The sequence below is a fragment of the Mercenaria mercenaria genome, chromosome 3 (assembly GCF_021730395.1).
Source record: "Mercenaria mercenaria strain notata chromosome 3, MADL_Memer_1, whole genome shotgun sequence".
In the NCBI taxonomy this organism is placed as follows: Eukaryota; Metazoa; Mollusca; class Bivalvia; order Venerida; family Veneridae; genus Mercenaria; species Mercenaria mercenaria.
In genome coordinates, this window is record NC_069363.1 from 63,984,600 (window position 1) to 64,011,366 (window position 26,767).

Genomic DNA, 26,767 nt, shown 5'->3' on the forward strand with positions numbered 1-26,767 from the left:
AAAACAAATCATGAACCTGTCTTCGATCTGATGCTTTATGGCTTAATAATGCAGAAATAATGGATAAATTGCCGCAGAAACGCTTCAAAACAATGTTGCTTTAAAATGACGTCATTGACGTCATGACGTTACGTGTCAATTACCGCGCAAAATTAATAACTTTTATCTTGAAAGTACGTAATTCTGTGCATTTACTTTATTTCAACTATTTTCAAATAACCATTATTTGCTGAAAGATTTTTATGAGTCTATTGCTCTGAATAATAATCAATATTTTGCTTCTTTTGTGTAGTTATATTGAAATGTTATGAGGAATGTAAGAAAATGGACGATGGTAACCAAGTTATTTGGAATATAGTTGTGTGAAAGGTTACTTGTTACGGCCATTTTCAAATAAAAAATCTACGAGTTTGATTTGTAATACCTATTTTTCAGGTTCCGTTGATAATTGTTACTTATATACTTAAATTAAGATCTAAAATTGTTCAATTTCAGTAGAAAATTGTGGTTTCTTGAATTAAATTGATGTTACCATGGAAACGAAGCCCGTGACCTATATATCTAAATGTGAAATTCAATAGCGTTGACACTGGTCTATTTAAGAAACACAGCTTCGGCTTTTTATTTTCATTTCAACAATATCCATGAGAATAAGAACAGCATGCTGAACGATTTTTCCATGAAAAATGCCAGACGAGGGGTACTGCTGTAAGTATTCTAAGCTGTGAAATTTGTTTGAATAAATGCAAATAACACGAAATATAACTTACGTTAGAAATAATATGTTTTAAAGCTACATTAACTAGAAAGATAATCTTATTCAATATGTTTTTTATAAGAAATTACTACAAAAAGCAAGATATAAGCTATTTTAAACATCTCTGTTGCCATGGTTTCTTTAAACTTTGAGAAAAATAGGGTACCATGTAAAGTGTTTGGTATTTTGCTAATAATATTACCACAATATTCCATGTTGGTCATTAACAGAATGGCACTGAAGCCGTCGAAAACCCGTATTTTTATACAAAGTTGTTTAAAAATGAGAGAAAATGCGTTACATGGAAACACGAGCCCCGCGACATATACATTTTAAGCTTATATTAGAAAGCTAACGTGCAAACTAGTAAAATTATCAATTATGCAGACTTTTACGGATATCAATGAAACTAAAATACACTGAAAAGTGTTAAATATCTGTATTTTCCTTCTTCTTTCAATATGAAATACCTTTGGAGGGTCATGTTCTTCAAACCTGGATAAAAACTGAACTTGAAGAGACAGAGACAAACGAAATTGAGATTGTAGCAGTTAAAACTTCATATTACACGAAATACAAACAAATGCTGCGGTTCAACTAATTTCAATTTACCCTTGTAACAAGGTAACCTACCTCCTTAACACACCTTTTTGCATATACGCGTTCCTAGGCAAAGCGTTTACATATTACGACCACATAACGGATAATTCAAAAGCGTTATAATAAAACAACGCTGACATTCCCCTCATTTCATGGATACTTAGTAACATTGATGGACAATATATTCATTTTTACCTTTTACACGGTTTATGCTAGACAAGCTTTATCGCAAGTTCATTTCGTGTTATAACATCTGCAGTGTCTCTCATGATACGTTGGTACGCTCGCTCTTCCAAGCTCGTGCACAAACAAATCCCTTGGGACTATGCAGATGTTTTAACATAAAAAAAACATGCGTTATCCCTACAGCATAATAAAATCAACTGATGGTTTTTTTTAATGAAGTGTTAGTTAATGTAAGGAATATTAAAATCAAGACACACTTTGTAAGGAATATTAAAATCAAGACACACTTTAATGCTACTAGATAAATTCGATACAAACAGCAACGTTATCCTATGCCAACGTCCATAGCGTCCTGGTCCATAGCTTTCCGGTACGTAGTTTCAGCGGAATTCTACATTCCGTCATATATCTAACAAACCAGCATCTTGCTTCCTTCACAGTCATTAGGCAGTAGTACAAACATGAGTATATTCAGATTATGATTCTAATGAATATGAGCAGGCAATTTGTCGAATAAGTTAAAAGGTTATATTTTAACTTGAGAATTGATTCCCTGGTCACGTCAAAAGGACTTTAACCGACTTTTAAACTAACCGCCGGTGAAGTTTTGATTTGATGGGAAACACTAGTTTGATATTTTGATTTTACTGTAGAAAAACGTTTTAGTGTTCATAAAACCAAAGAGCTATAAAAATAAATAGATTGGCAACTTGAAAGGCATATAGAGCAAATCTCGCCAACCTCCCGTGACAAATAAACGAGATCTCGTTTACCGGAAGTGGCGCTTTCTCCACGCGCCATTTTGTATGCGAAAGCAATTATTCATCGGTAAAATAATTATCACCGTATGACCACGCTTCTTTCGATGGCAAAAAAAAAACGTGTACTTCGTGTCTTAAGACCATTTCACATTAAACTAATTTTGTTTTAGAAGCTAACATGTATTTTAAATGTAGTTTTAAAGGTACAAATTGTAACTCCATGCTCGCCGATGTTTGTTTTTAGTAAGATAACGCCGAATCACGCTCTGACACGAGCTCACGCGAGATTACAGCCAGTTGCCATTCTGTGTATTTTATACTTCTTTGATAAAACTTAACTCATATATTTGCCTGAAATGTCAAAAAGTTAATTGACCGTTAATTGATCGTTACTCACGTGCTAAAATTTCGAACATCTGGGTCTTTATACCTTCGACAGGGAAAGTCCCCTTGTGTGTTACAGTCTTGTTACCTTTTTAAGAATTCTAGAAAAACTGTTATTACTTCAGAATTATTGACTTGCTTGACAACTTACATATTATTTGTAATACAGCTTATTGAAGATTGCTTTGCATGACATGTGCGTATGCTTACTAACGATTTATTACTTCAGTGTCATATGGTGTGAGGTATGTAGCCAGACCGAGACGTGTACCTGCGATTTTGGACAGAGCTTACCTGATCGCTAACGAGTAATAAAAATCAAAGTGCTCAAAGCGCTGATGGTGGCTGCTAATCAATGTTTAAAATATTACAAAGAAAGCGACAACTGAGGAATTGTTAATAAAAACCATAAGAACTTTTTTTTGAATTTTTTTAATATTCGGCTTTAGTTTCAAAATTAATCCTTTTTCACTGCCAGCCGTTGTTTACATACACACTGATTCAGTCTTTAATGAACAGTCTTGATCCTTTTTGATTATTTGTGACGAAAACTACAACAAAAATTGCATCGAAGATGTTTTACTATGAATATACTCAGTTCCAAAAGAAAGTGTGCACTTTTAAGTTTAAATATTTCAAAATTCCCCGACGTTTTTGTTTCATTTTTTCATACACTAACTCTCAGGTATAACTCAAAATCTAAAATGCACACCAATTTGTTTACGAATTGATTTAAATTTTGGTACCAAACATTATAAGTTTTCATGAAAATAACCGAGAAAAAATAACAGAAAACTAAGTGCACACTTTCTTTTGGAACTGAGTGTAAATAATACAAGCTTATCTCCAAATCATTCAGCTTTTAAGATTTCTTTTTAAAGCTTTTGGGCAGTGTCTGTCATGAATTATTATACACACATGTGTATCTATGCATACATATAGTATCTTATATTGTACATTTGCTGAAGGAAGATTATCCGTGAGCTGGGAATATTATTTAGAAAACATGCATGTCTTTGATTCTCACGGCATTTCACATTGCAAACAATATCGAATGGATTTTAACTGAATGTTCTTTTATTTTTGTTCACTCTCGTATTGCTAAGCATGTTTTAGTATATCTTGTTCTTGATATAACGATGAACTGTACATGTTCAAGTTATATCCATAAATTACTGTCCTGTTCATAAATCATCTCACTAAATTTGCGCTAATTAGTGTTAATTGGCAGTATCAACGCCCGAGGAAATCCATATCACTGCTGATTATCGATTTTCTATAAATAGCCTAATTAACATGTGGTCATATTTTTGCGTGGTTGAAACGAAAACGAGACAATGCAGTCGAAAATTCAGTAACAATCTTAGATCACTAGGGTTGCATTAATATAATATCTTACAATTTGATAGCTATGACGAACATTTAAGTTTGTTCTGACATATTTGAAAAGTGTTACAACTTGCTGGAAAAGCTATCAGAGGTACAAACTGGTATTGTCTATGGACCGGAAATGTTTGGAAACTTTTCCGTTGAAATTCGGTTTCTATTTTTAGCCGCGGATTATTGCTAGCAGAACTCATTGTTCTTTATCAAATAAAGCCTTAAATTTCGGGAGTTATACATGTGACACTACGGTTAGGAAACATTTTTGAATTGTCAGTCTGGATTCCTAGGCTAGGTTTCTATATATATAAGCTACCTTTTTTACGTTATGCTACGTGACCTCTGGTGCAGTACTATGCAATAGCTAATCAATATCATCGCTCCAGTTCAGGCGATATGACAGGCCCGTGTGCAGGATTTGTTTGCTGGGGGGGGGGGGGGGGGGGGGGGGGGGCAACCTGAGGTGGGTTCGGGAGTGGTATCCCCTCCCCACTGCGAAAATTTTTTAATATGGCACATGAATAGATGCATTTTCCTGCTACCTGAAACACCTTTAAGGATGCATGAATGTATCATATATTTAAGGAAAAGTCTACTTTTTAATCATTTCATCAAGCCTTTTTCAATGTATGTATGATTGTACAGTCACAGTGTATGGACTTATTTTTCTGTATGATACCCAGTTGAAAAAAATGTTGAAGTTTTAAGATGATTATTAAGAAGACTAGCTCCTAGACTATGATAATTTTTTTCAAATTTTTATGATTTCATGTAGTGAACTGAGCCAGTCTATATACTATGTCCAATATTACAATTTTAACATCAGTCCTCTTAGAAAATCTCTAGAATAGACTGGCTTTTGTCTCTATGAACATAAAAAAGAAAAAAATCATAGAAATATTGTAATTGTCAGTCTAGTGGCTAGTCTAATTATTAAGGGTTTCCTATTTGCAAAATGGCCAAATGTTTTTAGATTTCCAACAAAACAAACGGAGTATTATGACAATTACTATTTACATCATAGATTTCAAATGACAATGAACTCTTAACTGTACCAGAGATCTATAAAAATAAATAGATGTGTATTTTATACTTCTTTGACTGTACAAACTATAACATCACAGCACATATTAAATGATATTTTTATGTATAAAACCCCTCATAAGTAACGAGTTTTAGATGCGTTTTGTGAGATTTACTGAGAAACTACTTTTAAAACTATGAGAGTTTTTAAGTAAGGTTATTGGACCCAAAAGAGTAAAATTGATACAGTAGTTTCAAATTCATAATTGTTGTAAAATAAAAAGACAGGATAAATATCTATCAATTTAATAAATTTGGGGAATGTGCCTTAATGTAGAAACAAAATACAACCATCATAATGTTTCAATTTTCAGATTCATTTTAAGATTTACTTAACAAAACCAACAATGTTCTGATCATTTTATAACACTTCCAAAGAGTAAAAAACATAATAGTTTCTCCACTACTAATCCCCAACGATAACGTGGTTCCCGCCGAAACGCGAGGACGAGTCTAATTCATGATAACGGATGAAATAACCATTCATAATGCTTGCACATTACTTGACAAGTAAATATTAGTATTTCTTTCATTTCAAATACCCACTAAGTATATGGCAACATAGCTCAATTGGGCGAAAGGCAGATAATAATTGGGTGCAAGCAGATCGTTTTGTGGGTTCGAATCCTCACGAGTGTTTTTTTTTTTTAGATTTTTTTTTCCTTTTTGTTTTCCGTATTTTTGTTTCTTTCTTTGATGGACGCCACTTTCGGTGTATGTGCGTGCGTCCGTACGATTTTGCCCGGACCATAACTTTGACATCTTGTTTATATTTCGCATTAATGTTCAATGAGAAGGCGTGTCATGCGCAAACCCCATGTTCCTATCTCGAAGGTCAAATTAAAGTTTGTCCGGAGCATTTTTTCTTCGTGCATGGTAGGATTTTGATGTAACGTGGCATCAGTGTTCACCATTATAAGACGGAGTGTCATGCGTAAGAAGCAGGTCCCAAGGTCAAGGTCACACTTAGAGGTCAAAGGTGCTGGTGGGCTCGACATTCTGCCCGTGGGCATACTTGTATTTGTATATATGTCTTTATATAAGACACTAGTATGTTCATTATTTGCACGGCTTAGTGAATTTAATAATATCATCTTTGTTATGTAATACACCTTCCGATCTGCCATCTCGCCTTTAGATACCTCTGTCGTGTTGTCACAGAGCTCATGAAGGAATCTTAATTTTTATTCAAAAGTGAAAAAAAATAAATGTTGATGCTGAGTTTCGAACCCACACGGCAAAACATCTGTTGAACATGGACTGTATGCTTTACCACTGAGCTAATTCTTAACTGGTACAAAACCTCGAAATATTTAGATTGTAACATGTTAGTAAAACGTTGAATTCCCTATGTTCCATTTTAATCTATTTATAGTCATGTTTGTAAATATCAAGTTATCGTTGGGGCATACTAATCCCCAATGATAACGTGATTCCCGCCGAAACGCGAGGACGAGTCTAATTCATGATAACTGATGAAATAACCATTCATAATGCTTGCACATTACTTGGCACGCAAATATTAGTATTTCTTTCATTTTAAATATCACTAAGTATATGGCAACATAGCTCAGTTGGGTAAAATGCAGACAATAATTGGGTGTAAGCAAATCGTTTTGTGGGTTCGAATCCTCACGAGGTTGTTTTTCCAGATTTTTTATTGTTTTTCCTATTCGTTTTCATTTTTGCTTCCGTATTTTTGTTTTTTTCTTTGATGGTTTGTTGTCGAGCACGCTTGCGGTGAGCTGATACGGTCGCAACTTTCGGTATATGTGCGTGCGTGTTCCCGTCCGATTTTGTCCGGATCATAACTTTGACATGCATAGACCAATCTTGTTGATAGTTCGCATTAATGTTTAAGTCATTGAGAAGGCGTGTCATGTGCAAACCCATGTTCCTATCTCAAAGGTCAAATTGAAGTTTGTCCGGAGCATTTCTCCTTCATGCATGGTAGGATTTTGATGTAACTTGGCATGAATGTTCACCATTATAAGACGGAGTGTCATGCGTAAGAAGCAGGTCCCTAGGTCCAAGGTCAAGGTCACACTTAGAGGTCAAAGGTGCTGATGGGCTTGACATTCTGCTTATATTTGTATATATGTCTTTATATAACACAATAGTATGTTCATTATTTGCACGGCTAAGTGCATGCATTTAATCAATATCATCTTTGTTATATAATAAACTATTCTGATCTGCCATATCGCCTTTAGATACCTCTCTGTCGTGCTGTCACAGAGCTCATGAAGGAATCTTAATTTTTATGCAAAAGTGAAATAAAAAATAAAAAAAACAAATGTCGATGCTGAGTTTCGAACCCACACGGCAAAAGATCTGTTGAACATGGACTGTTTGCTTTACCACTGAGCTAATTCGTAACTGGTATAAAATCTAGAAATATTTAGATTGTAACATGTTAGGAAAATGTTGAATTCCCTATGTTCCATTTTAATCTATTTATAGTCATGTTTGTAAATATCAAGTTATCGTTGGGGCATAGTAGTACCCAATCAAGTACCGATCAAGCGATCAGTGAAGCATGCACAGATAAACCTTTACCTGTGACATGCCTGGGGCTAATTTCCACTACCGGACACGGCTCTTTAGCCTGTGTATTGCTGTCAAATCAAGCCAGTTGCGCTGGTGTATAAATTTGTTAATTGAGGGGCCCATAGTAACAAGTTAAAACATACCAAAAGTTCCTTCTAGGGCACATCTATATAAATATATAAAATGACCATCTTGTAAAATTTTGGTTGCAATGTCTGTTTTATACTGCCAAAAAATATCAGGTAAGTATTTACGCTAGTTATTTAACATAAATTGTTAAATCCAACAATAAATAAAATCTGTTACCTCTTTCAGTATAGTAAATATGGCAATAGGACATTGACTGTAGTATATTGATACATGATTCTCCTTAAGCTGTAACCTGATAAGCCCAAGTAGTCTCTCTGATAGCAGACGGCTAGATGATAGTTAGTTAACATTATGAGCTTAGAGTATACACATTGTATTTTTATATATTTATAAAGTGACCTGGTTTCTTTCATCTGTTCCAAAGATATCCCATCTGGCCTGGAATTTGTTACAAATAATTAGAGGGTGCAATGGGGTTTGTTTTCATATATTAACCATGCATTTGAAGGTAACGATAATATTTGGTTGTTTACATTTAAATTTGCTGATATATGTCTATTTGGTGAATGTACATGTGTTATGTTCAGGAGGAAATAAAAGAATCAATTAATCATCCTCGGGTTTAGTATTGTGTAACCCATGGATTCCCCACCAATTGAGAAAGAATAGTTTAAGGTCAGAGGTTATTTCTAAGGTCACGGAGTTTTATTGGCCGGCTTGTAGTGACAACAGCTTTTGGTATCAGTAGCTCAGTCAAGTGTGACTTATTAAACGGTAATATTCCTTCTCAAGAGAAGGAATAATAAAAATCGTAACTAGGCAGTCAGCTGGGGGGGGGGGGGGGGGGGGGGGGGGGGCCGGGCCATAATATGAGGTCATCGTTTATTCACGTGACCGTAAATTTGCATATTTGTATTCATACACGTGGTTGTTTTAATTAAAACGTTGACTTCAGTTTGTATTGATTTTAGTCGCCGAATTTACATTAAAAATGGTATTAAGGCATATATTGTAGCTTTGCATATTCAGCACGTTGTGTAGATAATTGTTTACCTGGAAAGCTTGGAACTATTTTTTGGTTGTGTTCTTAGGATGGTCCTAAGAACTGACAAGATTTCTCAAACTGAGTATTCTTTTCAACACTGGTGGCAGTAGCCACCAATTTTTCTCGGATATGTCAAAATCTTTGAGGGATGCTTTTTGTAACTTTACTATAACAAATCATCAAATTTGCCATTTATATCGATGTAATTGAGTGTAGATATATCCACTGTGGATACTTTATACTGTTAGTTACTTGTTAATTAGGCTAGACACTTTACAAATTGACAGTTAATAATAAGTACCCATAATGGATGATGAAGCATAGCTTTCCCTTTATGCTTACCTGCTTTAACCTGTGCACCTAGTGGAGAGGACGTTGCTTTTGGGGGACCAATATCATCCGGTAAAGGACTTAACATACTATCAGACTCTGACAGAGATTCAAACCTATTACTTACAGAAGTTTCATTTTCAATGGAATCATTACGGCACTGCTTAGAAATCAAATATTTTTCTATCCATTCTTGCACGAAAGGAAAGAAAGCAAACAAACGTTATTAAATAACGATATAACTTTACAGATTTTATTAGTTTATAACTTACAGGCATTACAATATTGTCATCAGATTTAAGTTAAAATGCGACAAATGTCTGAATGTAGGATGTGACAATTTTAAACCCCATTTATTCGTTTATAATATTAACAGCCACTTTATTTTATTATTTTTTAAAAGTCGTATTTAGCATTAATCAAAAAAGGAAAGAAATAACCATTTTGCATGTTTTTCTCTAACATAATTTACGTTAATAGCAACCAATCATTGTAATGGCTTATCAGATATAACATAGTAAAGGTAATTTTCTGCATCATTTGTATTTTTAACACTAAACATTATGCATTTATTTAAAGAGAAAATAGCATATTAAAAGTCGTTTAGTCTAATGTGTTTTCAGCATAAGGTAATAATTATTGCAATGACTTTAAAAATGATGTCTTATTCGATTTCCCATGTTATATGCGTGCTTGCGTGCATGCATATATGCGTGGCGTGCGTGTACGTGGCTGCTAGACCTAAACTTTAATAACATGTAGAACAAGTCTTTTCTTATATGAAACATTTTCAAAGATGCCAAAGTTATCACACAGAGAACATAATTTGCCAATGGTGTTCACTCAACACATCCACGATGACATTTTCCATTGTTCTTTGTAATGTAAAGTTGGCTTTTTGTATGACATTTATAAACTATAAATTACATCCTGAACACCGTATTACCAAACCAAATAAAAGAACACAGTGGGACACCAATGGCAAAATGTTGTACCAAAACTCACACTGCTAATCCATTCCCACCATGTTCAAAGTAATCCCCGGCAGCTTAATCCCTTACCCAATTAAGTAGCACGATATTTATATTAGCTTTAAAAAGGTTATACACAATTTTCGCCTATATTGACCTTAAAGTTTCCCTAGCTGGGACTCCCCAGTGTTGCTTTACACTGACCATTCCAGTGCGGTGCCCCACAGTGTTCCTTTATTTAATTGTTTTTGTCCCCATTGTCTAATTGTTTCATATCTATGTATTTTTGTGTAAATTTCAGTCATTTACACATACGTACAAACACTACTTTAACCCTTATCATGCTGGACACGATTGATTCTGCCTTCACGGCCATCCGTGCAGCCGGATCATGGTCTGCACTTATCGCCATTCAGTCAGTATCTTTTTGGTATGCACCCGTTGTAACAGTTAATGGTACTGTCCAAATTGAAAGATGGACAAGTTCATTATAGAAATTTAGCAGGCTATGGTTTCGTTGCAGGGAGGCTGCGTTCTACGACACGTGGCTATGTCTATTGGGTTTTGTTTTTAATCTTGGCCAATAGATCCACAACAGAGATTCAGAATTTGGTAGAGTTTCTCCGCTTGAGACTTTATATTTATTTTCTTAAATAAGGTCAATAGAGACAGGTTGTTGGTGATAGTTAAAAATTTTGTTGGTCTTGCATTGATAGTCATAGAAATAACAGAATATTTGTTAACAAAGGTACAATTTGTGATGAGAAAAAAGATCGAGAATATCTTGGTGTCTGGTGCATTCACTAACCATCTATGAAAGGCTGTGGCTGTGATCCAGGACCTCCTGGTACATGTCGCACACTGCGTTGGAACTGAAGCCTGGTTGAGAGGGGGGAGCTATGTTTTGAATTCCTTGAAAATGGAAGTTTTCTGCCATAAAAGGTGTAATGGTTATATGGACATTTCAAATTTGTGTCGTGTTGGTTGCACTTTGATGCAGTCTAGAAAGGTACATGTATTTTTGTGTAAATGTCAATTACTAACACATACAAACACCACTGCAGGGGTTCCTTTGACGTGGCTTGATTCTTGGAACGTGGTAATTTCTGTTGTACCTCTGACCTTCTTCTGATTAATATATATAAAGTGTAACGCTTGAGGAGGGAAATTATTTGTCTTAAATTTTGGTACAGATTGCATTGGTGTATTGATATCTCGAACTGAACCCTTAGGGGGTCTTATTTCATTACACTGTCTAGCTGAAAAAGCTGAATTTAAAGTTAAAATGAGAAAACAAACAAGTTCTCTTCGGCAGGTGAGCTGTCCGTCCAAAGGCGGTGTTCTTATTTTCAAACAGCTTTTAAATTTGTCGGTACATTTACCGTTTTATGTTATGATTGTTGTATTAGTTAGTGGTGCTACCCTCACATTTAAATATATTCAAATATATTAGTTGTTTTATTTAAACATGTATGTTCTTGAAGGACAGCTGAAACACACTGGTTGTTGTATCTTTCAGTATTAGTATTGTTTAAATGTCAAGTAATTTTGTCAATACATCGAATTAGCTCAAATACTTACATAGAAATACCTCGTCACTTCGCAGTTTTATAAACTTCCTTCAGTAAAAATATGTTGTTCAGTGCCAAATTTTGCTTCTAGTATAAGACGCATTAAAAATACAGCTTTTCAATAATTTGAGACGACAAATGTTTAAACTGCGCATTTTAGGTTCGCGACCTCTTCTTAGATATGCCCATGCCGGATGGACACATGTAGAAAAGATTTGTTCACGCTTAAAGAACAGAACAGAACAGAACAGAACAGAAATTTTATTTAAGACTTGTACATAGTATATCGTCATACAAATAGTACATAAATACAAATATTTTGTATCACGTGATCATGTGTTTAGTTGCAAAAAGACATTTTTATACAGTATAACAAAGTTAAAAGTACACAGTACAGAGGATGAACAACAGTATCAATTATTTAACAGTGAAAGTCTTACAGACATAGCAGCTTTAACATATTTTGCTAGGTTTTTATTACAACATGTTTAGTGTTTGTAAACAATTGTATCATTTTGAACATACTAGGCCTTTGGTAAAAATATCTTTTAATGTATTTCTTCCTTAAGTTTTCATAGGGCGGGCATTTAAATAAAAAGTGAAAATCTTCCTCTAAATCTAACAAATTACAATGTAAGCAGTATCTTAAAGCGATAAAATATAGCGCAATGTCAGTTTGAGAAAAGACTATTAGGAAAACGCCTTTTTAAATTGACAAAAAAAAAATCCGACCTAGATCATTCGGATATAAACGCTTCATATGATATGAAAACTGAGTTTGGAAAAAAATTGTGCAATAATTTTTTTTTATCTAATCCTCAAATTTCATAGTTCATTCATTCGAGAAATTGGCGATTACCTGTCATTTCATAATGACTTTTACTTTTCTGATATTTAAAAAAGATGTCTTTGATTAGGTTTTATCAAAATTTGGTTAAATGTGCGTAAAATATGTTTTTCTTCGGGTTGATTGGATATTTGAACATGTGACATTTTAACCCACTTTGTATAAATACTTGCCTCGTTGGGGCTCGGTGTATTTTCTACGTCTGATTATTTCGTTATATCTATATTAAGTTGCATTTTATAGGAATTGAAATGGTAAGATATATTCTATAATAAAGGTGAAATTTAAATATCTTTTCCTTTTCAACTTTGAAACACCGCGGACATTTTGACTGCTGAATTAAAAAAAAAATCAACAACATTTTTAATGTGTACTGCAAGAATTAGTGTTATCTTTTTCTTCTTAAATATTAGACAGATAAATAGAGAAATATATATGATAAAAGCTCTGGAACAGACTTGTTTGTTATGGTAGCCGCCCACCAAGTTGTCACGGTGGACATTTGCCTCGCCCGGGGATCAAACTAGCGACCAGTTGATTAATAGTGCTGCACTCTATTTTACTGAGCTAACAGGGTAAGCACGCATGCTAATTGATGACAACAAAAATTATGTTACGTCGTAATACTTTTTTTTAAAGGAGTATGAACTGAACAGAACAGTTTACCCACCATTGGCTATTTTGCGAATATCGTACACATTACTTAATGTACTTTTTTTTTAAAATGAAGCATTTAAATATGTCGACATGTAATTTGTAATATTTCAAAATTTCACAATTATTAGTTTACGCAAAGATATAATCTTATTCATTTTATTACCACTATTCATTTTTAAAAAAATCACAAAATACACATAAAAGTTGTGTGTGAATGCCATTTATAAGAAAATTGAAACGTAAAATTTTATTTTATTTTTGTTTTGTTGTCATTTTCTTCCTTCATAGCGTTTTCCCGTAGATACTTATTTCTAGATTTTTTCGGGAATTTTGCTTTTTACTTGAAAGTTGTTCATGTGTAAATTTATATCATGGATGGAATATTTTATTTAATTGAAAATTTTGGTTTATTTCTAAATTTCAAAGGGATATTATAAGTAATTTTTAAGATATGGCAAAATAACATATGTCGGTTTAGCTGTTTTATTCAGTATAATTGAGCCGTGCCATGGGAAAACCAACATAGTGGGTTTGCGACCAGCATGGATCCAGACCAGCCTGCGCATCCGCGCAGTCTGGTCAGGATCCATGCTGTTCGCTTTTAAAGCCTACTGCAATTAGAGAAACCATTAGCGAACAGCATGGATCCTGACCAGACTGCGCGGATGCGCAGGCTGGTCTGGATCCATGCTGGTCGCAAACCCACTATGTTGGTTTTCCCATGGCACGGCTCATATATCAAATGTGTCTTTTAAAATAAGTCAGGAGTTGAAGTTCCATATCTTAGATACTTTTTCACTGTTTTCCTTTCATTTAGAGTGGCAGTTAATGCCTTGGCAGTCTAAAAATAAATATTTCAAGTGAGTTTTCGTTTATATGTAATGTGCAACATCCACTTAATGTATCAGTTTCTTAAGAATAAAAATTTACATGCGAACATACAAATAAACAGGTGCGCAGGAAAGATATATTGACAACGGTACCATTAATTGCGATGGAAACGATCGAGCACCGTATATTCAATAGCATTTCCTATTCTTTTTCACATTCTGAGTGGAGGCCTGTTTAATTAAATAAATTATGGTAAAATCACTAATATTCCGTTCCATTATTATATAAGTTTGTAGTTAATCACAAAACTGTAATACTCGTTAAACTTATTTGTATAGACTTACATGTAGTCACACACAGACAGACACACACGCACGCACACACATTCATATCTAGACACTCATACATAACTTCTCCATTCATTTATACATACAGTCCTCACGCATTAGTTCTGCTGCAATGTACTTCAATTATTTCACTGTAACGACTTTCATTCTCATTTAAAAGACTTTTGTCAAAGGCTTTTAGAATTGATTGTGATTTATTAATTTAATATCATAGAATGGCCATGAGGAGACTTTAATGCACGATCTAATCTTGTAAAGTGGAAAACTTTTTCAAAATATTCAGTTTTAACTGAAAAGTAGAATTTCTATAATTACTATAAAGAAAAGTGTTTGATCTACCAGAGAAATTATCAACGGATGCTGTAAACTGATGTTTTTTTTCCAGACTATTGGACAAGCGATGTTATCCCGGAGACCATCCATAGTCCTGGCTCTTTACATTCTGGTAAGTACATTGTATCTTTTTCAATTACCACATATTATTATTATGTTTTCCTGTCCATACAGTAGCATCAAACTTATGATCTTCACAAAGCTGCCAAAAACATTTATTTAAGGACATGGGCGTTTTTCTTTGTTTTAATAGAGTCGAAAACTTTAGCATGAAGTATTGCAAATCAATAAAAAAATGAATATCTAAATATTAAAAAAACAGCATAAAAACATAATGTGTTCTAACAAGGAGAATTGTTTTATTGCTGCAGTTATCATGTCTCCTTTTTGCTTGTGCTGTTTCGATTTTTCAAGTTGGTTGTAAATGGTCTTGTACAATTATTTTGAATGTACATAAACATACTGAATGTTCTTTAAGTTCCGCACAGTATTATGGCGTTTTCATTTTTAGCAGTATGTAAATAAACAAATCAGTAGCATTCTCGTTTAAAACAAGATTAATTGAAAGTTAGATAAATAGTTGGCTTGTTGGCTATGTAATCATTTTGTATTGATACTTCTGACAGCTCGAATCTTTCATCCGTCCAAAAGATATTTTATTTTGTATTACATACTTTGTATAAGTTTTTTTTTTCTTCTCCGGTTTCTAATGCATTGTTTTTATTTTCTTATAAAATCGGCAGTATATTTAAATTAATCAATACTGAAATTATGACGGGGCAATGATACTAAAATTTTTATTACATTTTTCAGTTAGTGAAAAGGTGAATATAAATTATCTAACTCGAGTTCTTGTCGTTGAACGTTAATGAAAAATAAAAAAATAGATACAGTTTTAAAAATAAAAATTAAACAGGTCTGGGAATAGAACTCACGACGTAAAAGTACGAAACCGCTCGGCCAACGAGGAATTATTATTCTGCGTTGGAAACATTGTATGTGGTCTTAATCTTATGCTATTCTTTTGTTTGCTTACATTTAAAAAAACCATCTTACTGTGCGATTTTTTTAACTCGCTGGATAACAGTTAAATGTCGAATGTTTTCCGAGTGGTGACGTGAAATCACGCTTAGGCCGGCCTTGTTTAATTCTTATTAACACTATTCTTTTCCATGTAGTTTTGGTTCGCCGTGTACATCTTGTTGTTTCTGCTTTTCTAACCTTTCAGACGCTTGCGTTCTCTCTGCAAATAAAGTTCTATTAAATAGCATTTTCTGAAAAAGTTATCTTTGATTTTTGAGACAAGCTACATAAGATCATTCAAGAAAGAATAGCAAGACCATTGGATAAATTTTTCGCAGCTGTTGCGAAGGGAACTGTTCGATCTCAACATGCCTAGTAATAAGATAATTTTGAAGCAAATAACATAAATAAGCAAAATTAGAAGACTGGTTTGATTGAACCTGTTCATTAGATATCATGAAATGTGCAGCATCCATCACGCTGTCTGCATGGAATGCGGAATTCTGTTTTACATTAAACAGAACCATTGACCCCAAATAACCAGAAAATGTGATAACACTGAATCCAAGTACGGTGAGAACTTTTTACAGCTAACACAGCGGACAATTTATAAAATCTAAGTCGATGGAATGTAACTTATTCCTCGGTCACAAAACCGTACAATGTTCGTACGGTTTTAAAGAATCGTACGAGTCCACCAACAGTCTCTGTAAAATCGTAGCGTGTTGACACAGTACCTACGGGCCCCGTACGATCTTTAGAGGATACAATCGTAGGATATCCGTACGGACATCGCAGACAAGTCGTGCGGAGCTCGCAAGGAGCACGGCCGTACCTCGTACGGTGCTCGTGGATTCGTACGGGTTTGGGTTTGTTGGGTTTAACGTCGCACCGACACAATTATATGGCGACTTCCCAGCTTTGATGGTGGAGGAAGACTCCAGGTGCCCCTCCTTGCATTATTTCATCACGAGCGGGCACCTGGGTAGAACCACCGACCTTCCGTAAGCCAGCTGGATGGCTTCCTCACATGAAGAATTCAACGCCCCGAGTGAGGCTCGAACCTACATCGATGAGGGGCAAGTGATTTGAAGTAAGAGACCTTAACCACTCGGCCACGGAGGCCCCGGATTCGTACGGTGCTCGCACGGCACTCGTACGGTGTCCGTAAGTACTGTGTTTTTATATCACCTTGAATCATCAAGGAAGTCGTACGAAGCCCGTTCGGCGATCGTAACGCACTGCGAGCCCCGTGCGGACATCCGAAACATTTTCACCGAGTTCCCGAGTCCTCTACGAATTAAAAAAAAAACCATACGATGCTCGTACGAGTCAACGATGTCCGTACGGACGCCGTACGAGTTTGCAAAAATTCGACTGAAAAGCTACTCGTACGACGCTCGTAGCGTTCTTGTGACCGGGGTATAAGCAAGATAATAGAAGACTCTTGTTTTCTTGCATACGAGACAGGATTTTCCCGTGTTTTCGTCTGTGCTGGAAAGACTCGTCATACACCCTCGAGTGTAAAATGACTCTCATGCTGTCAATGAATTAATGCGTAAATTCATACGCTACTTTATAAAGTACTTAAAAGACAATTATTTATGGCATTTAATTTCCTCTATAAATTGAAGAAAACGGTATGCAAGAAAAAGAACCTATCACTGGTCGAAGGTGCAGATGGAAATATCTGGATTGTAACTATTTAATGGAGTCTCGTTACCTCAAAACGAATACCCGGGAGCCAGATGTTTCAACCTGCATCTTCAACCAGTGAAAGATTCCTCTATCGTTGAATGATAAGTTGAAACTGGACATGCATGAGCTGTGGTAATACCCCGGTCACAAGAACGCTACGAACTCTGTACGAGTAGGTTTTCAGTCGAATTTTGGCGTTCGGACATCGTTGACTCGTACGAGCGTCGTACGGATTTTTTGAACTGGTAGAGGACTCGGGAACTCGGTGAAAATGTTTCACCGAGCTCCCGGTTCTTTACGAGCTCGTAGAGATTTTCGAAGTCGGGAGCAGCTCGCAAGAGTCCCGTACGGGAACCGCACAGGCCCCGGAAGAGCTCGTACGGGCATCGCACGATATTCGTGCGGATTTGGAGAACTGCGAGGCTTGCCGATGCTCACACGATTATCGCAGGGGACTCGCACGGTCAACGTACGAGATAAAGGTTTCGATCGCCATACGGGCTTCGTACGACTTCCTTGGTGATTCAAGGTGGTATAAAAAACAGGAATATATTTTTAAGTTCCATCAAGTACTGTCGAGGCGTGGGACACCGTACGAGCACCGTACGAGCAAACGGGCATCGTACGAGGTACGGTCGGGCTCCATGGGAGCTCCATACGACTTGTCTGCGACGTCCGTACGGATATCACACGATTGAAAATGGAATTTTTAAACGTTGGCGAACTGATTTATTCTTGTCGCACGGACATCGTGCGGACACCGTACGAGTGCCGTGCGAGCGCCGTAGGAACCCACGCACATCGTACGAGGTATGGCCGGGCCCTGCGAGCTTCGCACGACTTGTCTGCGATGTCCGTACGGATATCCTACGACTGCATTATCTAAAGTCCTTACGGGGCCCGTAGGTACTGTGACCAGACGCTACGATTGCACAGAGACCGTAAGTAGGGCCAAGGATTCTAAAATTGGTGGACTCGTACGATTTTTTAAAACCGTACGGACATAGTACGGTTTTGTGACCGAGGCATAATACTCGGTCGCAAGAAAGTTACGAGCTCCGTACGAGTAGGTTTTCAGTCGAATTTTGGCAAACTCGTACGGCATCCGTACGGACATCATTGACTCGTACGAGCGTCGTACAGATTGGTTGAACTGGTAGAGCACTCGGGAACTCGGTAAAAATGTGTCACCGAGCTCCCGAGTTCTCTACGAGCTCGAAGTCGGGAGCAGCCCGCAAGAGTCCCGTACGGGGACCGCACGGGCCCCGGAAGAACTCGTGCGGGCATCGCACGATGTTCGTGCGGATTTGGAAAAATGCGAGGCTTGCCGATGCTCGCAAGACTATCGCAGGAATTTGCATGGTCAACTTACGATGTCCGTCCGATATTAAGGACACCGTGTGGAGAACGTGCGATGTCCACACAGGGCTCGCAGGGCGTTACGATCGCCGAACGGGCTCCTCCGTACGAGTTCCTTGGTGATTCAATGTGGTATAACAACAGGATTATATTTTAAGTTCCACGAGCGCTGTACGAGCCAACGGGCAACGTACGAGGTACGACTGGGTTCCTTGAGATCCTCCTCTAAAGATCGTACGGGACCCGTAGGTACTGTGAACAGACGCTACGAATGTACATAAACGGTAAGGATTCTAAAATTGGTGGACATCGTACGATTTTTTAAAACCGTACGGACATCGTACGATTTTGTGACCGAGGCATTAGGTGTACTATCACTTTTGTATATTTGATGGTATATATTCATTTGCACAATAATTTATATCTTTTGATAGTTATTTGTGTATTGTGTGTTATTTAAATTATATGGATTTTCCTTTCCAACAATGATCTTTAAATTTCAAGGTCTAAAATTAAGAAGGAAAAGAATACTAGTATATATTTCTTGTTCTTTTAATAGGCTTTTAAAAATATATTTTCTTGATTGAAATTACTACAGATCAGACATTATGAAGAAATGAAACTTATCTCTTCGTCTTAGCTCTTATGTCATGATCTTTCAGCAAAAGTTGGACTTGTGTGTTTAAATATCCTATTTGATACTTTTATTACCTACACAAAGATGAAAGCTTTTGGTTCAGGTCAAATCTGGGGTCCAAAAATGAGATGAAACAGATTTTAGTACCGTTTTTTAATGGAAAAAAAAAATATTATATACTGTATGTTAAATCATCCTGCGCATTGATTTATTTGCAGGTTGGTTGATAAATTCTTTTTTATTGCGAGTACCTATTTGCAGTATTGAAATCTGAGTACCAGCCAAATTTTTTACTCCTTTAAACTCCTTTAATTAAATAATTGTCATTATATAATGAGATAATAGCAAAAACAGATTGATAATAATAATAATACTATTTGATAATAATTAATAATATTAATAATAAAGGATGTCGGACAATAATGTTAATTAATAAAATATGTTAAGGAATTTAAGTATCTATCGGACATACTTAAACTGTAAATGGGTCAGTCTTCAAATAATTATGTATTAATAAATCTGAATAATGGTATCAAAAATAATTATTATCATTTTACAAACTTAATACTTTTGGCTATCAGCGATTCTAACGTATGGTCCATAAGACTTAAACATCGTTTATTTGTTATGAAATGATTTTAAAATTCAATTATGAATTTGTAACATAGACAACATGAACTAAAATAAAGTATCTGTGAATGAGGCACGAACATGTCAGTTTAACAGTGTATTTTCTTATGAAAAGAAATTAAAATTTAGGAATTATCCGTCTAAAGTATGGTCCATAAAACTTCTAAAAAAAAATCGAAGATAAAAAAGTATAATAATATATACGTATATTTATATATATATATGTTATTTGTAATCTTCGTACAACAAAACCCTAAAACATGCTTTTGAGAAAAAAGTACGGTAATATAAAAAGCAATATTATACTCTATTGAACTATTCAAAATGTCTTAAAACTCATGTGTTAGAAGGATGAACAGTATACGTTGCTGCATTGATATATATGGCATGTGGAGAAACGAAATAAACATTAACTTAACATAGAAATGAATGTTTGATCATTTTAAAAATCACTGGCAATAGCACTGATGCGACGTCATTTTTGTCAGAAGGTTTAAACCTACAACTGAAAACAAAAAGTAATCGGTCTAATGATTTGGAACAGACGTTTTTATTGCGGAGACAAAGTGAAGAATATTAAGATGACATATTCAAAAATATTGAGATGTAAAAGTCAAGTTTGCTTAAGTAACTAGTGAAGATTAATGATAAACTTGCCACAGAAATTTATGAGAGATTGGCCTAAGGGATACTATTTGTGACATTATAATGTAGAGCATTCTACATGTTTTTACCACCAACCGCGAAAGGCCTATTTTATAATTATGTTTCAAATGACCTAGAAATCTGACACTGAAACTATTCAAGGGGCCTCCGTGGCCGAGTGGTTAATGTCGCTGACTTCAAATCACTTGCACCTCACCGATGTGGGTTCGTGCCTCACTCGGGGCGTTGAATTCTTCATGTGAGGAAGCCATCCAGCTGGCTTACGGAAGGTCCGTGGTTCTACCCATGTGCCCGTCCGTGATGAAATAATGCAAGGAGGGGCACTTGAGGTCTTCCTCCACCATCAAAGCTGGAAAGTCACCATATATCCAATAATTGTGTCGGTGCGACGTTAAACCCAACAAAGCAAACAAACTTAATTTACCATTGTATTGCAATACCATGATAAAGTATGGCGGCTGGTTTCTACCATGTAGGGTTGGCGACCCCACAAAAACGCCAGCACAACAAAAGTAGGGCGACTACTCGAAAACAATTTGTCTTGTTGACGTCCTTGTCTATCATAATGGCGTGTCCGGCGAGTCTAAACAACAACAAATGTAAAGTTGGTTGTAATATGTCAGTCTTTTAACCGAGTAAACTAGGCGCCATGTCTTTAGATTTCATGAAAAAGTTTACAACAATTCTTCATTAGTGAAAAAGTATCCTAATAATTTTGATTAGATTGTAGTTTATGAGTTAGTTTATGGGCTGGGAATTATTGAAAAGCAATAAAATGAATATTTTTAGCAATAAATGAGTTTTATAGTAATTGACTTTTTCCATAAAAATTAATTTCACTTGCGTCATTCTTTTTATTCAAAATCACATTAAAAGTATATAAAAAATTATAGCATTACTGTACAAAATTCCCATCCTCGCACACGAAGATGAAATCAGAAAGGCAGTGGGAAAAAAACTGTTGTCTGGACGTTGACGTTTTGATACTTTCAAAGTAACTTTTCGTACCAGAAATGTAAATTATTACCCAAGAAACAATTAAGATTTGATCTCGTGCAAATACATTATTGCAAACGATTTTCGCTTTGATAACTATCTTTGTTATCCATTGTACCTTAAGTCTTATGTCTCAAAACCACAAATCTCTTTTGTTTGTTTTTGCATAGGTGCCCTAGAGTAGGTAAAGCGTCTGTCCACTAGATACATATAACGCGAGTACTGATTATTATAGGCAGTATGTCTTTATATTCCATGAAAAAATGAGCATTTATATTCTCTAATTCCTTGACTTAACCTAATATACATGTTGTCTTAATTTTTTTCACTTAAGTCTCCTGGTTCACACCACAAAGGCTATACCTGTTGTCAGTATGGTATGATGTTTCAGCTGTTTGAACAGGTTATTTTTCGTTGTCAGTTGAATGTTTAAACATTATAGACAAAAAAAAAACACTGTACTATGCAATTCGTCTTCGTAGGAATTGCATAGAAAGTGATTATTAACTTGTGCATTTCACTTTTCTCCCAATCACCATCCGCAGTAGCATTGCATTTATGTATATTGTCTGTTCTTCCCATTCATGAGTTCTCATACAATGAAAGAGTCATAAAATATAATTTTCATCTAAGTCTTTTTAAAGAAAATTTGTGTTAATCATTGCTACATTTTTTATTTATTTTTGTATTGTTTCTTACTTAATTTTGGCATTGTATTTATAATATTCTCTTCTTATTTTCTTAGTTGTTTAGGTTTAATTGCATTGCAATATTTTTGTCTTCTCTCTGCAAGTTGGATTAACACATCCCCCACCCTGAGCGCTGTCATTGTCTTTTCAGTGTCCACATTTTTGCAGTAATGTTCTTTTACTTTCTGTAGTCTGTGTCTGTTGTTGTAGTAAGTATTTTATCTGATGCAGACTTTTTTTTACAATTTATGTTTGCTTTTTAAAAAGTAACCAAACGCTTTTCTGTACTTTCAGAAATAAACTTTTTAAGGGTTTGGTGCGCGTTGATATTTTATACTTTATTCACAAATTCATTGCTTTAATCTGCTGATTTTACCTAGATATTCAATTATTTTCATAATTCTACAAACTGATTTATATCAATAAGGATGATTGTGCTCGCAAAAGCTTAGATTAGATTGATGCCTTTCATTTCACCGTTTGTGTTACATATTAAGGAAAGAATATTTTAAAATCGTTGTGTTAGAAGACCATACGTAAGACTGGCTATTACCAATTATGTTATCCTCGTTAAATAAAGTTATTTATCATCATTATCATTATAATGTGGTCTGGAAAGGGGAAGATGTTATAGCTTACAGCGTTCAGTCATTGCTGCCTTTAAACAGATTTCGGCCGATAACGTTCATACACGTAATATCTGCCACAGAGTTCAAACTGGTTGTAATCATATTTTATAGAACCGTTATCAGTTCATGTTTCTTTTCAGGTTTCATGCATCAGGATAAATGGTGCAGTACTGGGTACGTATCATACAATAATAATTACACCCCATCATACTTGTTTTGGGATGTGGTGCAATATAAGAATCACTTTGTCCCGTCCGTCCCTGTCCCGTCTCTGGTACCAATACATTTGTCATGTTGAACTTGTGTTGAGGACCATGAGTTTGACAGTAGATTTGTGTCTATGTTCGATTTTTATATTATGTTCAATAATCGGACACATATGCGTTTAGTTGTTTATATTTCTGTTCGATTATCGCATACAAATTATTATTTTCATGGTACGTTTGTTCGATGATAAAAACAAAATGTATCTGATTATCGCACAGACTTTGCTTTTAACTATATTTATATGTCCAATAATCGAAGACATATTTGATACAAACGTCTAAATGTGTGTCCAATAATCAAAGATTTATCTAATGCATGCTGCTATATGTGTTCGATAATCGAAGACATATTTCTGGTCATGAATAGCCCGGATGGAAAATGCGTTTCTGCTAAGGGTGAATATTTTGAGTGAATGGCGAAGGCAATATATTTAAATACAGGTTTTTTTTCTCTATATTTCATATGGACAGTCTCAAAATTTTCTGAATTTCCCTCGTAAGGCAGTGAAGTAGCTCGCTTTGTAACCGATTTCTCTATAGTAAATCATTTCTTCGTCTCCTAAAGGACTATTATAAAACTCAGTGTAAATCAGATGCCAATTCTTAATTTGACAAGTTTTGGATAATAAAATTCGAAAAACCCATGAAGGGCCACATGTAACGATTCCTACGGTTTTCCGTTAGGATCAGCGTTGTTTTGTACCTTCGCCCTGCAGACTGGTAATGGCGATAGTGCGATAAGACATTGCAAAGAAGCAAAAATACAATGTAATGACGTGATGATACGACGCGAAACGCGTTAACATAAATGTGAAGACGCGACATTAGCATCGCACTGTCGAATCGCATTGTGTTTTCGCGCTATTTGCATCGTATGTCCTTCCTTCGACCTATGGGCAATATTAAGGAAGTTCGATATTGCGATGTTGATAAAATGAAAGTTCGATTTTGATATCACGTCTTCGTGTTTTTGCAACGTATCATTGCGCCTTTGCATCCTATCTTCTAGTCTTCGCACAGTATTATCGCCTGTTTTATTGTTTTGTGTCTGTTTTATAGTCTATTGTATTGTCTACATTACAGTGTGTCTTTGCCATAATTTATTATGGATGTAGATGGCCAAGGCAATATATATTGTCGATATGCCAATAAATTTGAAACCCTGAAACCCTAACCAGTTTATACGGTGGCGAGTTGATTCAGTGACCTTTCGAATGGAACGCCATAAACTCCATAACATCCAATGTCGAAATATAAACATTATAATCAGTTTTAAGGTATTAGGCCCATAATAGAGTACCTCCTTTCTGAAGAGTAATCAATTCCTACGATAAACCTACTTTTACTGCAATTTTCAGGGGGGCGTAGGTTCAAACCCTACTGGGACCAAAATTTTTTTTCCTTATTTTCCTTTTTTTCTAGTAAAGTTTTTACTTCTATCAATATTTATTATTGATTTATTGTACAAAAATGGAAAAAAAAACTGATTTGATAAGCCATTTCTTGCTGTTCAAAGTGATTTTACCTCTGAAACAGAAGGGGTAGATTTAGACATCTTTAAAAATACTGAGTTACATATGGTAAAAGTTCTCAATTTTGCCTTCATTCTTTAGATTACATATTGTGGAAGAAATTTAGGTAGGTTTTACTTCTGCCCCAAGGTTATTTTTGAATGAAGTGAGCAAAATTCAAAATAGACCCGCAGGATTCAACCTTAATTTTTCAATGTTGGAGTTAGAATTCTGTCTCCTTAAATCCGTTTACTCGAGGCACCCTAGCAAAAATGATATTGACAGTTTTATTTCAAGTTCTATAATTGTTTACCAATAGTTTGATGTTTCTTTCATAAAAAATAATGGTATAATGAATTCTCTGCAAACGTTTTGGATAAAGGCCACCACTTTGAAATTTGTCTCTACTTGAGCTTGAGGAAATACCATAAATTACACAAAATTTATAAAAAAATGGCACGGTAAAAGTTTTAAAAAATTTGCAACTAAGTGTGAAGCACGGTCAAGTGTAAGAATATACCCAGCAAATGCCATTTTTTAAACATTACTGTTATGGGCCTAATACCTTGCCTCTCGTGGTATTTTTAAGTACTGAAAGGGTATAATTTAAAGATCAGTTTAATTTTAAATCAAGTCCGAGTTACCGAGTTAATGGACGTTTTAAAATGATTTTTAACAGGCATTATTTACACGTCAAGTGCTTTGAATCCGCAGGTAAATTTACACATTGTCTTAGAATAAAATCCGTGCATTGCCCGACAAAAAATAAATATTAATCCTTAACGTTTCATTACGCTTTATGGCGACGTCTTGAATTTTCAGTTTAGTTTATTTCATTTTTATTTCAACCCTTTAACGCGGTATACTGATAATACGACATTGACGATATTCTTTGGTGGCACGAATATGGATTGTTTTTGAACCAAAACAAAATGATATCTTATTGTGATCAATGCCTTTAATTATAAGTGTTAGCTATTCAGCCATTAAATATTCTATGAACACCCCTTCCAATCATAAATAAAATGTCGAAATTGTATGATAGACCAGTCCATTTTAGAAATTTAGCAGGGTAAAAGTTTACATTGGGCGCGTTCGGCATACATACTCGAGCTAACCCGAGTCACCCAGGGTATTACTCGAGTATAACTCGTGTAACCCGGGCGATAGTAGTTGTGTCACCCGAATTCTACCCACCTCCTGAAGCTGGGAAAGGCGGGTGATCGTATCCGAATACATTAACACTTTAAACATGCCGTCGTTGGTAGACTGGTAAAATTTTGGGTACAATTACTATCAAGGTTTTATCTCAATACCCACGGATGATATTAAAAAGAAACTTCAAACAAGTCTTTCCACTCATCAGACCTACCAAAATAATCTACTTAGATAGCTCTTGAACGAATCTTACGTAAATTATGGGTCTCATTTATAGACATTTGCTTTGAAACCAATTTTTACTTTTTAAGGTCATTAACTAACCGCAGATGATCAAGTCCCATTACTCTAATATGTATTTTGACAAAATTATGCCCCTGTTGGACTTAGAAAATGCAGTTTTACATGAAAGTTAGCACATCTAAACTAATGCAGATGTTTGGTTAAAACTTCACACATTTCTACGGGTCTGTAAAATAAGGTCATATCAACATATCACAAGCCTCATAACTCTTACTTGAGTCAGACCCCTTTTAAGGGTTAAAGTTTTGCATGCAAGTCTTTTTTTAAACGAATGCTGATACTGGGTTGAAACTTCACACATGTCTTCCATGTTGTATAGGACATGGCATCAACTTCCATAACTCTTACTTGAACTTTGGCCAAGTTATGCCCCAATGTTAAAACTTAGAAAAAGCTGGTTAAAGCTTTGCATGCAAGTTACTATCTCAGAAACTAATGCAGATACTGGATTAAAACTTCCGTACATGTCTCCAGTG

General features: G+C 35.3%; 1 protein-coding gene across 1 annotated transcript in view; it reads left to right on the plus strand.

Moving 5' to 3' along the window:
- The window catches only part of LOC128555921 (uncharacterized), a 54,450-nt gene that overhangs the window by 6,735 nt on the left and 20,948 nt on the right, over positions 1-26,767 (plus strand). The window contains exons 2-3 of the mRNA XM_053539740.1: positions 14,779-14,838; positions 23,194-23,227. Of these exons, the coding sequence (XP_053395715.1) occupies positions 14,779-14,838; positions 23,194-23,227 (94 nt within the window). The remainder of the gene's footprint in view (positions 1-14,778; positions 14,839-23,193; positions 23,228-26,767) is intronic.